This window comes from Neovison vison, chromosome 13 (assembly GCF_020171115.1).
Source record: "Neovison vison isolate M4711 chromosome 13, ASM_NN_V1, whole genome shotgun sequence".
In the NCBI taxonomy this organism is placed as follows: domain Eukaryota; kingdom Metazoa; phylum Chordata; class Mammalia; order Carnivora; family Mustelidae; genus Neogale; species Neogale vison.
Genome location: NC_058103.1, coordinates 107567881 through 107581698, shown reverse-complemented (window position 1 = coordinate 107581698; position 13818 = coordinate 107567881). Strand labels below are relative to the sequence as shown.

Below are 13818 nucleotides of genomic sequence, written 5' to 3'. Positions count from 1 at the left end.
CTACACAGGCACAAAACAGCTACTACAAAGTATTTCTGGAAGAGCGAATTTTATACTTCCAAACACTTGAACCAGTGAATGTGCACAGCATTTAAATGAGTATCTTACTGAATGGAACAAAACAAAAATATCCCTGTCTTAAACAACTGTAACATCATCCTCTTTAGTATGATAATAAGGGAAGCCAAAAAAGAATATATGTGTCTGATTTATACATATTCAGCAGTTCCTATTATGTAGTAACCCAATAAAATATACTTTCCAGATATTAGTAATACTAGACACAGTGACACTCTGTTGTCATCAATATATTGGCACTGATGCTGAGCATCTGCACATTTAAGATTAGGGTACTCAAACAAGTACTGCTTAATGGGTATCTCACCTACATGATGAAATATATAAAGCTAATATATTTATAGACATAAACATATACAGGTATACACACACATATATATTTGTTGACACTGTATATGTAGCCAATATTAGAATGGATTTCTTCCCACCAGTCCTCCACAGTCAGAAGTCTAACAAATACTAGTGTAACAGCACATCATCTATAGGCTAATATCAGCAGCAGGTGAAAGGAAGCCAGCATAAGCAAGAACTGAACCACCACCTTGCAGGCCATCATTCCCCAGGGGTAAAAGGCAGCCTAAAATAAGATTGCTCTGTGGTGTCACACCTCCAAAAAGCTGCATTTGGCTGGAACCAAAAGAATACAGACATTTCAGAATATCACCTCCCCTGGTCCATCATCCAGCAGAGGTCAAGAGACTCCTGCCGCATTACTCAACTCCAGCAAGAATCAAGGGGGAACCCAAGAACTCTTCCTATTCCTGAGAAAACATTACCCTGCCTCTCATGTCACTAAAGACTCAAAACCATCTACCACTTTCTGCCTTAGCACCATCAGGACTATTCTCATTGTGACTTAGTTTTTATAGTCATGAGACTATACCAGCAACTACTCTAAGCATTTGCTGTCCCTAGGTCACTACTTCCCTTTATTTCCTTATTTTTAGCTCCTATCTCTCTGACATCACCCCAACATAATTCTTAGTGATTCCAATAATATCAATGATTCTTCCAATACACTTACACCGCCTTTTCTCCAATGATCTCCTACATCACGATCTCACTTACATTCTTTTGAACCTGTCATTACTAATAACTGAAACCCATTAATAATCTCAACTTGCACATCCTACTTTCTTTCCACCAATTATCTTTTCTGAAAATTCCCTCCAACAATCCTGCAACACCACTTAAGATCTTTCAATCTACCAATGTTATCACCTTGTTCACTATCACTGGATATTCTCTTTCTTCTGTTTATTCAGCTTAAATCCAATACTCAATTATTAATATAATTACTTCATTGTATTGCCTTAAAACTTCATTGCCCCCCCCACCCCACCTCTCATCCAAATCCTGTTTAAATGAACTTTCTACCTGCACCCCCGCAGCTGAATGGGCCTGGGGAAAACCGGTAACTATGACTATTCTCACTCAAAAATAATCATCTGTAACCTCTAACAGTTCACTTATGCTTCCTGGCAATGACACTATATTTCCAGAGTCCATTCTCTATCCTATTTACCCAGTTAACGATAGGCACCCCTTGTTTTGCCCCATTAGTGGTAGCAGTAAAACTGACCACGTCAGCTGAAACTATGCAAAGTGATCTTCATATCAATGGGTAAAGTTATAATTGTTCCCAACCTTAAAAATTTTAAATATGAAAATACTAATACCCTCTTATTAAATATACTAAAACTTTAATTATTACTTATAAATGTATAGGGGAATGAAAAATTTTTAAAAATTATTATTTAGTATACCATACTTTAAAATATTAGAAAAATTAGAATATCTAAAAAGAAAAATGTAGTGTTTTATCTCTTTATAAATTGTATTTTATATACCATAAACTAGAAAAAGACATACTTTCGGAAAGTTTGATATTTAAGTTAAAAAAAAGACACTTCCAAAGCAACAAAACAGTATTTATATATGCTTCAAATTCTGTTAGCACAGAACTGTCTCAACAGAAAAAAAGGAATCAAGGGTAAAATTTTTCCTATATAGTTTCAAAACTTCCAAAAGACTTATTTACCCTGGTCACCACATTAACTATGAAAATGGACAATGACATTTTCCCTCTAAAATTACTGACAATATAATCCCCATTTCTAGAAAAAGCCTTTGTTCAACTAATGAATAAGCCCTCATTGTGATGCTAAATCATAGGATGCACTGTAGTTCCCCTGAAAAGGCCAAACAGCATATTCTTTCAAAAAGAATGAATCATTGGTGTAGAATATTCAGCCTATTTAAAACAAAGATCGGCTTTAAATCTATTGCCCATCTTCCAGTTCTTTTGCATGCCAACCTCTTGCTTTTGTTTTGCTGTAGAAGGGGCAAATATAAATAATACATATATTGTGATACCACCTCAAGCAGGAAATAGTTCTCATTAACTCTCAATCATCCACTCCAGGAAGATGGAAATATTTACCATCTAGATACTCTGTCCAACAGAACTGATGCATAAAAAACACCCACTTCTCACTACATACTGACTAGTGTAGACCTTGCATCCCCTTGCATCCTCACTATCTCCAGTGAGGCTTTCCTCACCTCTGTGTGACTGGCAGGTTAAAAATCTGATTGCAAAGTTCAAGGCCTCAGTTATGAGACCTCAAATTTGGTTGTACTGTCTCCAATAACCTGCTATAAATCACCAATCCAGTGAAATAATCTAACTTTTATTATCTTAATTGAATTTAAGATAGACAGACTTCACAATGAACAGGAAGTTGTTAATATCTGAAGGGTAGGTAGGTAGGGTTCTAGCCCACGAAAATGCTGTTTATCCCCAAAGTCATCAAAAATTAACAAAGATTCACTGAAGAAGAGTAAAAGGAAGAAGTGGGCTTTTTTTTTTTTTTTTTTTTTTTTAAAGAACAGAGGATGAGTGTAGAGAAATAAAAGAATGGCTAGGGCAAACCCAAATGTCCTTCCTCTCTTTGAAATCCAGGAGACAGGAGTACCTTTCTCCTGAACACCCTGTCTCCATTCCCCATATCCAGTTTCTCCAGAGGGTAGGGAGAGCATGGGAAGAGAAGCATAGTATGATTGTCCCTGGGACAGAGAGTAAACTGAAGGTGGTCTCCCTTTTCACCTGCACTCACAACACTGATCACCCAGGAAAAAGAGATGGGAGGGGCCAGGCATGTCCTTTCCCACCTCTGGTTTTTAAGAAGAAAGGGTTAGTGCTGGGGGCCAAGTAGATCATGGGCATAAGGTCAAGAGGAGCAATGTTGCTCTATTATTCTGCTCAATTATAAACAGAATCACTAGACTCTAAGATGTATTAGGATAAGAACCTCTGTGTCCACAGCATCTGAAAGTGTCTTATACAAATTAGGCACTCAGATGATATTAGCAAATTAATCACATGTCAACTGCACTCAAATTTCAAAAATAATTAATCATTACATCTGTAAAACTTACAACTAAAACTTGCAATGAAAGCTTGTAACACACTGGTTTAATGTGACATTACTTCCATTTATTCAATCTGGCATTACACCCCTATACACAGAAAATGGGTGAGTCCAGGCCAAAGAAAATGCCAGTTTCCTTTCCTTTCTGAAGTTCCTGAACTGCAGCAGCTAAAAACAAATACTACTGCAACCAGAGTACAACTACCTTTCTTCTGTCTTCAGAGATTCTTACTTCCAACAGCCAAATGTCTACCCTATATCCAAAGTTCAAGTCAAATGCCATCTCCCCTAAGAAGTCTACCTAAGTATCCATAAGGCTCCTTCAGTTTGTAATACCCTCTATGCTTTGATGGCATTTTGGTGAAGCATTTATCACATTCTGACTAGACTACTGACTGAAAAATTCCCCTGATGGATTTCTTTTTTAAGTCTTAATCCTTACATGGACAAATAAATAAACACTTGTTGAATTTAATTTCTCAGCCAGCAGCTGGTTTCCATTCCTCTTCAAAGGTCATCCATTAACCAAAGATCTGTAAACTGCTGACTCCAATAGCCTCCTTTCAGCCTTCATTCCACCTGCGGGAAGTAGGCGCTGCCTGCAACCAAAAACTATTTTTTCATGAAAGTGTGCTCTAAATCTCTAACTACTTTATAGATCCACTATAACACAGACCTTGCTCAAAATTAAGGCATGTATGCACATAAATTTCCTAGTTGTATGTCAATGTTATTCTTAACTGCATTAATTTATTTATACAACAAGCAATGAGAGAGAAAAAACAGTTAGTTACCAAACATAAGCAACACAAGAATACACAGACAAAGAGTAGAGACCCTCAAAGAGCTCACAGTCTAGCTGGGGTGTTAGACATATAAACAAGTATCCATTTAAATATTAACTCCCTAAGTGTGAAGTGTTGTTGCAATCATCCACAGTTAATAAAATGTTAAATATTGGTTGAATTTAATGTACTCATTCAGTCAACAGCTGTTTTCCTTCCACGTCTCTTCCCAGAGATCAATCAATCACATGGACCACTGACCCCTAAACTGCTGAATTCAAAACACAGCGAGGAATCACCAACACATCGACAGCAGTAAAGAGAGGTATAGCCAGAAGTGAGGAGACAAAAAGGCTTCTAGATTATTTCTGAACTGAATATGAAGGATGAGTACTGGGGTCTGGGGGAGACAGAATCTATACACAACTCACATAAGATGAATGCTCCTTCTGCTCTCGTTTCCACAAGGCTCATCTTAAAATTTCCAAAATGTCCCCTCTCTAGACCTCAGGTATTAGACCAAGACAGTAAAAGCCCTTAGTGTTTGTTACATCCTCTTGTCTTTTTTCAAAATTTATCACATGTAAAATGTTTAATCAATCAACAGTTGATGAGTTTATCAAAAGCTTTAGAGTTGTTTTTTTTTTAATTTTTGATAGCCCAAAACATGTCTATTAACAGGCAAATGCATAAAGATGTTATCCACACAATTAAATACTACATCAATAAAAAGGAATGCACTATTAATAAACACAAACAATATGGATGAATCTCAAAAATACTGTGCTAAAGAAGCCAGAATTTTTAGACTACATAAGACATAAGTGCATTTACAGGGGCTCCTGGGTGGCTCAGTGGGTTAAATCCTCTGCCTTTGGCTCAGGTCGTGATCCCAGGGTCCTGGAATCGAGCCCCGCATAGGGCTCTCTGCTCAGCAAGGAGCCTGCTTCCCTTCCTCTCTCTCTCTGCCTGCCTTTCTGCCTACTTGTGATCTCTGTCTGTCAAATAAATAAATAAAATCTTAAAAAAAAAAAAGTGCATTTACATAAAATTCTACAAAGTGCAAACTAGCCTGCAGTTTTGTACCCGAGAAAAGAATTATTGAGAAGAAGAGAAGGATTACAAAGAGTAGGAGGAACCTTTGGGGGCAATGGATACATAAACTATATTAATTATGGTAACAGTTTCACAGATGTATACAAATGTCAAAAAAAAATACTAAATAGTATACTTTACATAAGCAGTTTTAAAGATAATGTCTACCACAGCAATGTTTAACAGTAAAAAAGGGGAAGCAATCTAAATGTCCATTTAGTTGACGGGTTGGTAAGTAATATATTCACCAATGAAACAAGAGAACATTATGCAACTATTTAAAAAAAATGTAATGATGGTGGGCACACTTCTTCTACTTCATTAACAGGCAAAAATGTTTTATATAGTCATTTGATGATCAGCAAAATCAAAAATATTTCCAGCTCTAGAGGAAAAGTAGTTAGATATCATCCAATTTTAGAAGAGATAAGGGAGATTAAAAATCTGGTCTAACACCTTCATTTTATACACAGAAAATGAGACCTACTTACCTGCATTAAAAAAAGTAGACCTTCCCATAAGATCACAAAGCTATTCTAGTGCATCATCCTGACTTCCCTTCTAACTCCTTTCTCAGACATATGGCATGCCTCAGTTCTCTGACACATTACCCCTTGTGCTTTCTCCCTACCATGTCTGCAACTAACTTGTTGTTATGATCTTGAGCAAATAAATTAAACCCTGAAACCCTTTTAGCCAGTTGATCTACAAGGTCACCTTTAAATCCATGATTATAAGACTCCCTAAGGTGCTAAAACCAGTTATATCCATATCAATGAATTCCTACTATAATGTCTGAATAGGTAAATATATAAGATAGCAATACTGCTTATATAGATTACCTATCTGATCTCCAAATTAACTATGTACAAAGGACTAAGTGGTATTCTTACCTTGCCATAATTGTTCATACTTTTATGTCCTAGGAGAAAGTGCTTTTTACTACCTAAGTACAGAATTGAACAAGTGTGAATTTAAAGCTGATAAATAACATGTGGTTATCACCATCACATATAAATATCAAAGCGCCCAGAGAAGTTATTGAACCTTTTCACTACAAATTGTCTCTGTGTTCTGGTACTGCCTCAGAAGCCATATTCCCTAAGATTCTCCAGAACAGCAATAGTATTTTCCATGGTGGCTTCATACATTTAAGCCTATGGTTGCAAAAATGGTATTAAAAGAAGGATAGCCAAACTCTCATCAGAATGCCTACCCTAAGTTGGTATACTTCACCTGTCATTTGCTTCTGCTGAGGATAAACATACAGGGATACTAAATTTACTCAAGCATATACACAGTGATCTAAATAATCACACAGTAATTCAGCTGTGAAAATAAATTATTGGCACTTAAACAAATTATATGAAAATACTAATATACATTAAAGGAATGTCCTTTCCCTCTTAATTAGATGTAAAGTAGAACGTCCGGGGCGCCTGGGTGGCTTGGTGGGTTAAGCCTCTGCGTTTGGCTCAGGTCATGATCTCAGGGTCCTGGGATCGAGGCCCACATCAGGCTCTCTGCTTGGCAGGGAGCCTGCTTCCCCCATTTCTCTGCCTGCCTCTGCCTACTTGTGATCTGTCTGTCAAATAAATAAATAAAATCTTAAAAAAAAAGTACATAAGATAATAAAAAATTAAAAAAAAAAACAAAGTAGAACATCCACTGCCAAATATAGTGAGGAGAGAATTTGGCTTAAAACAACAATAGATGCAAACATGTCATTTTAGAAAGGCTTACAGATTTCAGAAAAGCCTCAGAAGTCCTTGGAGTAATGTTGAGTTTACAGCTTTCTTCCCTGAGTAAGGCAGACGAGCACATGGTGAAGAACACAAGATCGATTATCAAGTAACGTTAAGTTTTCTAAGCCTTAATTTCCCTCATCTATAAAGCCAGGGAGAAGGAGATATGATATGTGTGCCTACTATACTTTATGGTGTTACTATAAAGATTAAATGAAGTAATGTAAGCAAATAATTTTACATAGTGCCAGGACACACAGTTAATGACTGTTTTTACTACTACAACTACCAGTACCATAACCTTAGGTATTCTACACGAAGAAGTTAAAGAGCCAGTTAAAAATAAGTTATCCACCCATCCTCTAGAAGAGGAAGGGGTAAGCAAATGATAGCTGGCTCAACAACTCAGTTGGTTGGTCTGCTATTCAAATGAATGAAGATTTTTACATTTTTAAATAGCTGAAAAAAAGATTACAAACAAAGTCACTCTAAACATTACTATTTTTAAGCTCTAATAACACTATAATATATAATAGTAACAACATATATATAATAATAACAACATGAAAAGGTCTCCTTAGCATGAACATTATTTTTTTTAATGAAAATATATATATTTTTTAAAGATTTTATTTATTTATTTGACACAGAGAGAGAGATCACAAGTAGGCAGAAAGGCAGGCAGAGAAAGAGGGGGAAGTAGGCTCCCCACTGAGCAGAAAGCTCAATGCCGGGCTGGATCCCAGGACCCTGAGATCATGATCTGAGCCAAAGGCAGAGGCTTAACCCACTGAGCCACCCGTGCCCCTTAATGAACTTATATTTTAATAGGACAAGTAAAAAACAAGAAATGAAATCGATGGTAAAGTTAAATGCCAAAAGGCATAGAAAACTCAGTCACATCCAATGTCACTGATCCTCCAGGCTAACTTGTCATTTTGCGGGGAAAAGAAAAGTTGACGTAAAGGAAGGTATTTGGAAGTTACTATAAGATGGAAAGTGGAAAAATGCAATTACAGGACAGGAAGCAATAAAAGTGCAAAAAAGAGCAGAATATGCTCAACCTACTTACAAGTACACAGAAGGAAGGAAATGAGAGAGAATATGTAATAATAATAGAAATCATAATTCATGGGAAGTGTAAATCGGCAAAGGATAAAGTTTGATCATAATACAAATAAAAACAGGAGTTCAAAATCTGTCCAGTACTCTCCTCCTCTCCCTTTCCCATAAGGCCTTGTTTGATTTTGAGAAAACATCGTAAGGAAAATGTTTCAAGATTTCATTAAGTGTCTGTAAAGAATCTGCTCCAGATATTAAATAAAATTTGGAATGCTAAAGAAGCAAAAGAAACAGAAATCACATTTGGAGAACTTGTATACCCTGACTGGAAACGTAAACCTGCAAGAAGATTAAATTACTAAAAAAAAATTACAAAGTAACATACAAATCAAGCAGATAGTAATTCTGTTGGCAGAAAGAAAGGAAGGCAAAGGAATTCATATTCCAGCTTATGAGAAAGGACTGTAGCATGGTGCTTGAGAAAAATCTGAAACACCAGCAGGGTAAACTGGAAAAGGAATCAAACAGGGATGAATAAATATAGGCAAATAGCATTAAAAATATGTACATATAGATACAAGCAAGTAGCATTAATGAATTTGTGAGTTAGCAAGTAGCTAAAAATCATAAATGCACCCTATCTAGAATAATTATGCTATTTTCTATAGCAATCCAACATCAGAGATAACAAGCAGTTGGACAGACTAAAGAAGTATGGAAACTGTCAGAGCTGATAGAGCAAAAAGCCAAGATGGTTAGGCTTTCCAGCATATTATTAGGAGTGAGAATGAAATTACTGACAATAAATTCCTGGCTGTAGAATGGAAAATGAAGCCAGAAGGAAGTTGCCAAGTTAGGAAAATAGGCAAAAAATGAGACTAGTCTAATTATAGTCAAAAATAAAATATGAGTATTCAAGAGGCATTATAAATTAGAGGAATGTATTTCTGTGGTATTTCATTAAAGCATTCTCGTGACTGGATGACTGTGAATATATGAACAATGGTAAAATTAAACAGTGAAGTACAAGTACATTTTCTACTCTTAAAATGCAGATAAAGAATTCTCCCAACAAATTACCATCATGTAAAAACCAGGGTAGAGGACAAAAATCCATCATGATAAACCTAGAATCTCACCAAGCTGAAATAAAATTATTTCAAGATTCCAAAAAGAAATACTCAAAGAATTTAGAGACACAAAAATATCTAAAATAGTCCTTAAATACTTACACAGTACTACACAAATACCCACCCTGAAATTTACAGGAAATTTCACAGGAAAGCCACACACACAAAGGCATTATAGCATTAAATGACTGATTATCAGAATATAGAATTTCCAATTCAATCAGAGTTGGTTGACTCATAGTTCAAATAGAACTGGTTGTACTGTATCAACAAAGTAGGCATGGATTGACAAAGAAATCAACTCTTCATACAGGTCTGCTATTTGTTAAATTGAGACTCTGGCTGTGAAACTCTTTTCTAGCCTGATTAATAGCTTAGGAGAGAAAACAGTTCAGGACTCATGTCTCCACATACTTTAACTATTTATATGTCTTTTTGCAGAAGGCTACTTAATAAAATTTAAGTACTTACTAATATCATCTTCATGATAAATGACAGAATGAAAGGGCAGAGTTCGGTCTTTAATATATCGCTCTGCTGGCTCAACATAAAATGTGCCACCACGAGTCTGGATGAATCCTTCAAATCTTCCATCAATAACGGACCCATGGCTAAAGCTTCCTTCTTCACCTGTTAATGAAAGCAACAAACACTTGAAAAATTAATTTTCACGTAAATGTTAAATTCGCTCTCCTTTAAAAAGCCATTCTTACATATCTTAACCCACTGAGCCACCCAGGCACCCCTTTTCTTACATATTTTAAAAACCTGAATACAAATTTATTGGGGAAATTAATTTTCACAAAGAATATATCAAGCAGAATTTGAGTTGTGAACAGCAACTAGTACTTAGTTAAAGTCTATCAATTACTAGATAACAACAGTGAGAAGAGAACATCTTTTTCATTGACAATCACATTCCCAGCATCTAAGTATAGAACCTGGCAAGAATTCAATAGTCATTCAATAAATAATTGTTAAATTAACTTAAACTCGAAAAGAGGCAAACAGATCCACTGATAAAAAATGCACTTCCAAAACACAGATATTAAAGTTTCTTTAGAGGAGCACCCGGGTGGCTCAGTCAGTTAAGCTTCTGACTCTTGATCTCAACTCAGGTCTTGATCTCACAGGGTCATTAGTTCAAGAAGAAAGAAAGAAACAGGAAGGACAGGAAAGAAAAGAAGGAAGGAAGGAAGGAAAGAAAGAAAAAAATAAAGTATCTTTTGAGTTTTTGCTCTAATCACCATAAGTAAAAAAGTTCTTTTCCCACCTGACATAATCTGTATGAAACTTTTGGCTTCCTTTTTTTAGAAATATATTTTTAAAATAAGTAAGTATCAAATATTTCAGAAGTAGTTTGAACAAAAGCATACCAAAAATCCTTTGTAATTTGTAATACTGTCCCATCAATTATACTTCTCTAGTGAAAGAAAATACAGGATAAAAAGGCTATTTTGAGATATTCACAAAGAAAAAGTGAGCGTCCGCCATCAAATGATATGAAGAAATGAAAAGTAGGGGGATGGTGCATTAAAAGTTAAATTTACCTGTTAAAATTTTCTCATTAAAATAAGTATCAGGCTTTCCACAATTTCTAAATTGTAGATTAACATTAATTAACTGACTGTGAATTAACTTAGGACTAAAGTTAAGTACCCAAGACACCGGTATTTTAAACATGATTTCTATCTGCAAATTCATCTAGTCTTATATTCTTCTTGACCATCACCTAGCAAAGAAAGGTAGACACTACATTCTGCCAAGAAAGATAAATGGTCAAAGGAATAATGGTTCAATATTAAAAGTTTAGACTGATGGAAAAACACTTTACAGAAAACTTTTAATTTATTAACAAAGTTTCATCTACAAGTAAGAAATTCTAAGTACAGAAATGCCTCATTTATCTGGCATAATAAAAAATAGGAAAAATTTTTAATAACTTAATTTTCCATGTTATGATTTTGAGTGAAGATCTTATAGAAATGAAATTTAACTTTCAGTTAACTTTGTCTTAATAACTGAGAATCATCTTAAGTATTTATTAATATACAGTTATAACAATATTTTGAACCTCTCTAATATCTCCAGAAAATTTGACTGTTCTTTCCATACTACTAAACTGTCAAATGTAACTTTTTCTTGGGTTAAGTGTACTCCCCATCACCCTATTACATTTTTATTTTTAAGATTTTATTTATTTATTTGACAGACAGAGATCACAAGTAGGCAGAGAGGCAGGCAGAGAGGAGGAAGCAGATTCCCTGCTGAGCAGAGAGCCCGATGTGGGGCTTGATCCCAACACCCTGGGATCGTGACCTGAGCCAAAGGCAGAGGCTTTAACCCACTGAGCCACCCAGGCGCCCCGCCCTATTACCTTCTTAATCAGTTTAGTAAGGGAAATTTGTTAGAATTGTGAACACAGTAGTTTGGAGCACATTCTAAAGTCTTTTCAGAAATCTTCATGAAGTCATTATACACATCTGATCAAATCTCAAAAAGTCAGTTCAGAACTTGGAGCAGCTGGTAGCTCCAAAGATTATGTGTACCTCTGTGGCCCCCTGTTCTTCACGGCCCTAGGGCTAAGGCTGGGGTCCATCTTGTTCTGAGATTGAACACCAGCAGTACCTTTCAAGCTCACTTCAAGAAACAGATAACTTCACGCCACGGTAGGCTGCACAACAATGAAGCTTTAGAATTCTTTGTGCAGTGATGGAAATGATCAAAAAATAATAATACAAAGGCAAAACCTGATCTCTCCCAAATCTTTTAAATATCTAAATATTTTTTTCTCATGACAAGATTCCCAAAGTGTTTTGTTATAAACCACATTTTCATTTTTTAACAAATAAAATTTGGTGGTATTTAAAATCGAGACATACCATGTTGTTATTTCACTTTTCATTGCTTTAGCTGCTTAATATTTAAGCTTTGCTTCAATGCTACCTTTATCTGTACTTCGAATCTTCACAAGTCTATTTCATTTTGTAGATCTGAATGACTAAAGTTGTTTCTCATCTGAAGTATGCTAAGACTTAAATGTTAAAGAATGTTGTATAACATTTATCCAATAAAGTCTTGATTAAAAAAGAAAGAAAGAAAGAAAAAAGAATTGTGAACACAGCAAATAGATTCTGAGGCAGGAAGGCCCAAAAAGGATTTTTCTATGAATGACTTTGTCCCTTTTTTTTTTTTTTAAGGTTTCTTCTCTTTTCTTATAAAACAGAGCTAATGCTTTGCTTGAAAGATCAGAAAATTTATGAAATCATTAAAAACTTTTTTAAAAATCTAACAATCATATAGGTGCCTGCGTGGCTCAGTTGGTTAAGCAACTGCCTTCAGCTCAGGTCATGATCCTGGAGTCCTGGGACTGAGTCCCACATCCGGCTCCCAGCTCCACCGGGAGTCTGCTTCTCCCTCTGACCTCCCCTCTCATGCTCTCTCACTCTGTTTCTTTCTCTCTCTCAAATAAATAAATAAAATCTTTTTTTAAAAAAAATCTAACAGTCATAGGTATTCAGAGAATCACAACTACATTTCTTTCAGAAGCCAGGCTCTGTGTAATTCATTATTAAATATACATATAGAGATCGGTCCAAGGGTTACTTTATTCTTCAAAGACTGTTATCCTTCATAATACATTTAAATCTCCTCAGGAATTATCCCACCTCTCTGAAATATATGCCTATACCTCAAAATATATGTGTTTCTTTGTACAGAAAAAAAACTAAAGAAAGAGATCCTTCTAAGATTCAACTTACCATAAATATGTCCAGTGTAAATATGAGAGGTATCATAATCAAGTACTTTATTTGATGTTTCTACTTTAAATTCATCACTGAAAAGAGATGTATCCCGCTTCATTCGTAGGTTGAAATGTCTACAAAACAGGATGGAAAAGGAAAAAAATGAAATTTAAAGGATCCAAATTTTAAACATTTTTTGTTAAAAGTTCTGCAAAATATAAACTGTTTCACACCATTTGTCTACCTGGAAATATACAAGATCTTTCTTTAAAAAAATTTGCTCTAAAATTAAATCTAGTAGCTACAATGCAAATTGAAATTATATATAATTAAACATTAACTAAGACATATTAAAAATTAAATGCCAAAAGTCTGATTCCCACATTGTAAAACAAGTTAATTTCAACAGCAACTAAGTTGCTTGGATATAAAAACAAGCTTCTTGACCCAATTACTATTATTTACCACTACCTGTCTTTCCTCTTTAGTAATTCTGCAGCTTTGCCATTTTCCCCTACTTTTCACAACTTAAACAATACATTAAAAAGTGGGGGAGGGGAGCTGGGAAAGGGTGGTGTGGTTATGGACATTGAGGAGGGGTATGTGCTGTGGTGAGTGCTGTGAGTTGTGTGGACCTGGTGATTCACAGACCTGTACCCCTGGGGATAAAAATACATTATATGTTTTTTTTTTAATTTAAAAAATTAATAAAATTGTTAAAAAAAGAAGAAGAAGATAAGACG

General features: G+C 35.2%; 1 protein-coding gene across 1 annotated transcript in view; it reads right to left on the bottom strand.

The window, feature by feature from the left end:
* The window catches only part of ADAM10 (ADAM metallopeptidase domain 10), a 133810-nt gene that overhangs the window by 66265 nt on the left and 53727 nt on the right, over positions 1 to 13818 (bottom strand). Inside the window, exons 3-4 of the mRNA XM_044230393.1 lie at positions 13091 to 13209; positions 9801 to 9959 (exon numbers count right to left, since the gene is read on the bottom strand). Of these exons, the coding sequence (XP_044086328.1) occupies positions 9801 to 9959; positions 13091 to 13209 (278 nt within the window). The remainder of the gene's footprint in view (positions 1 to 9800; positions 9960 to 13090; positions 13210 to 13818) is intronic.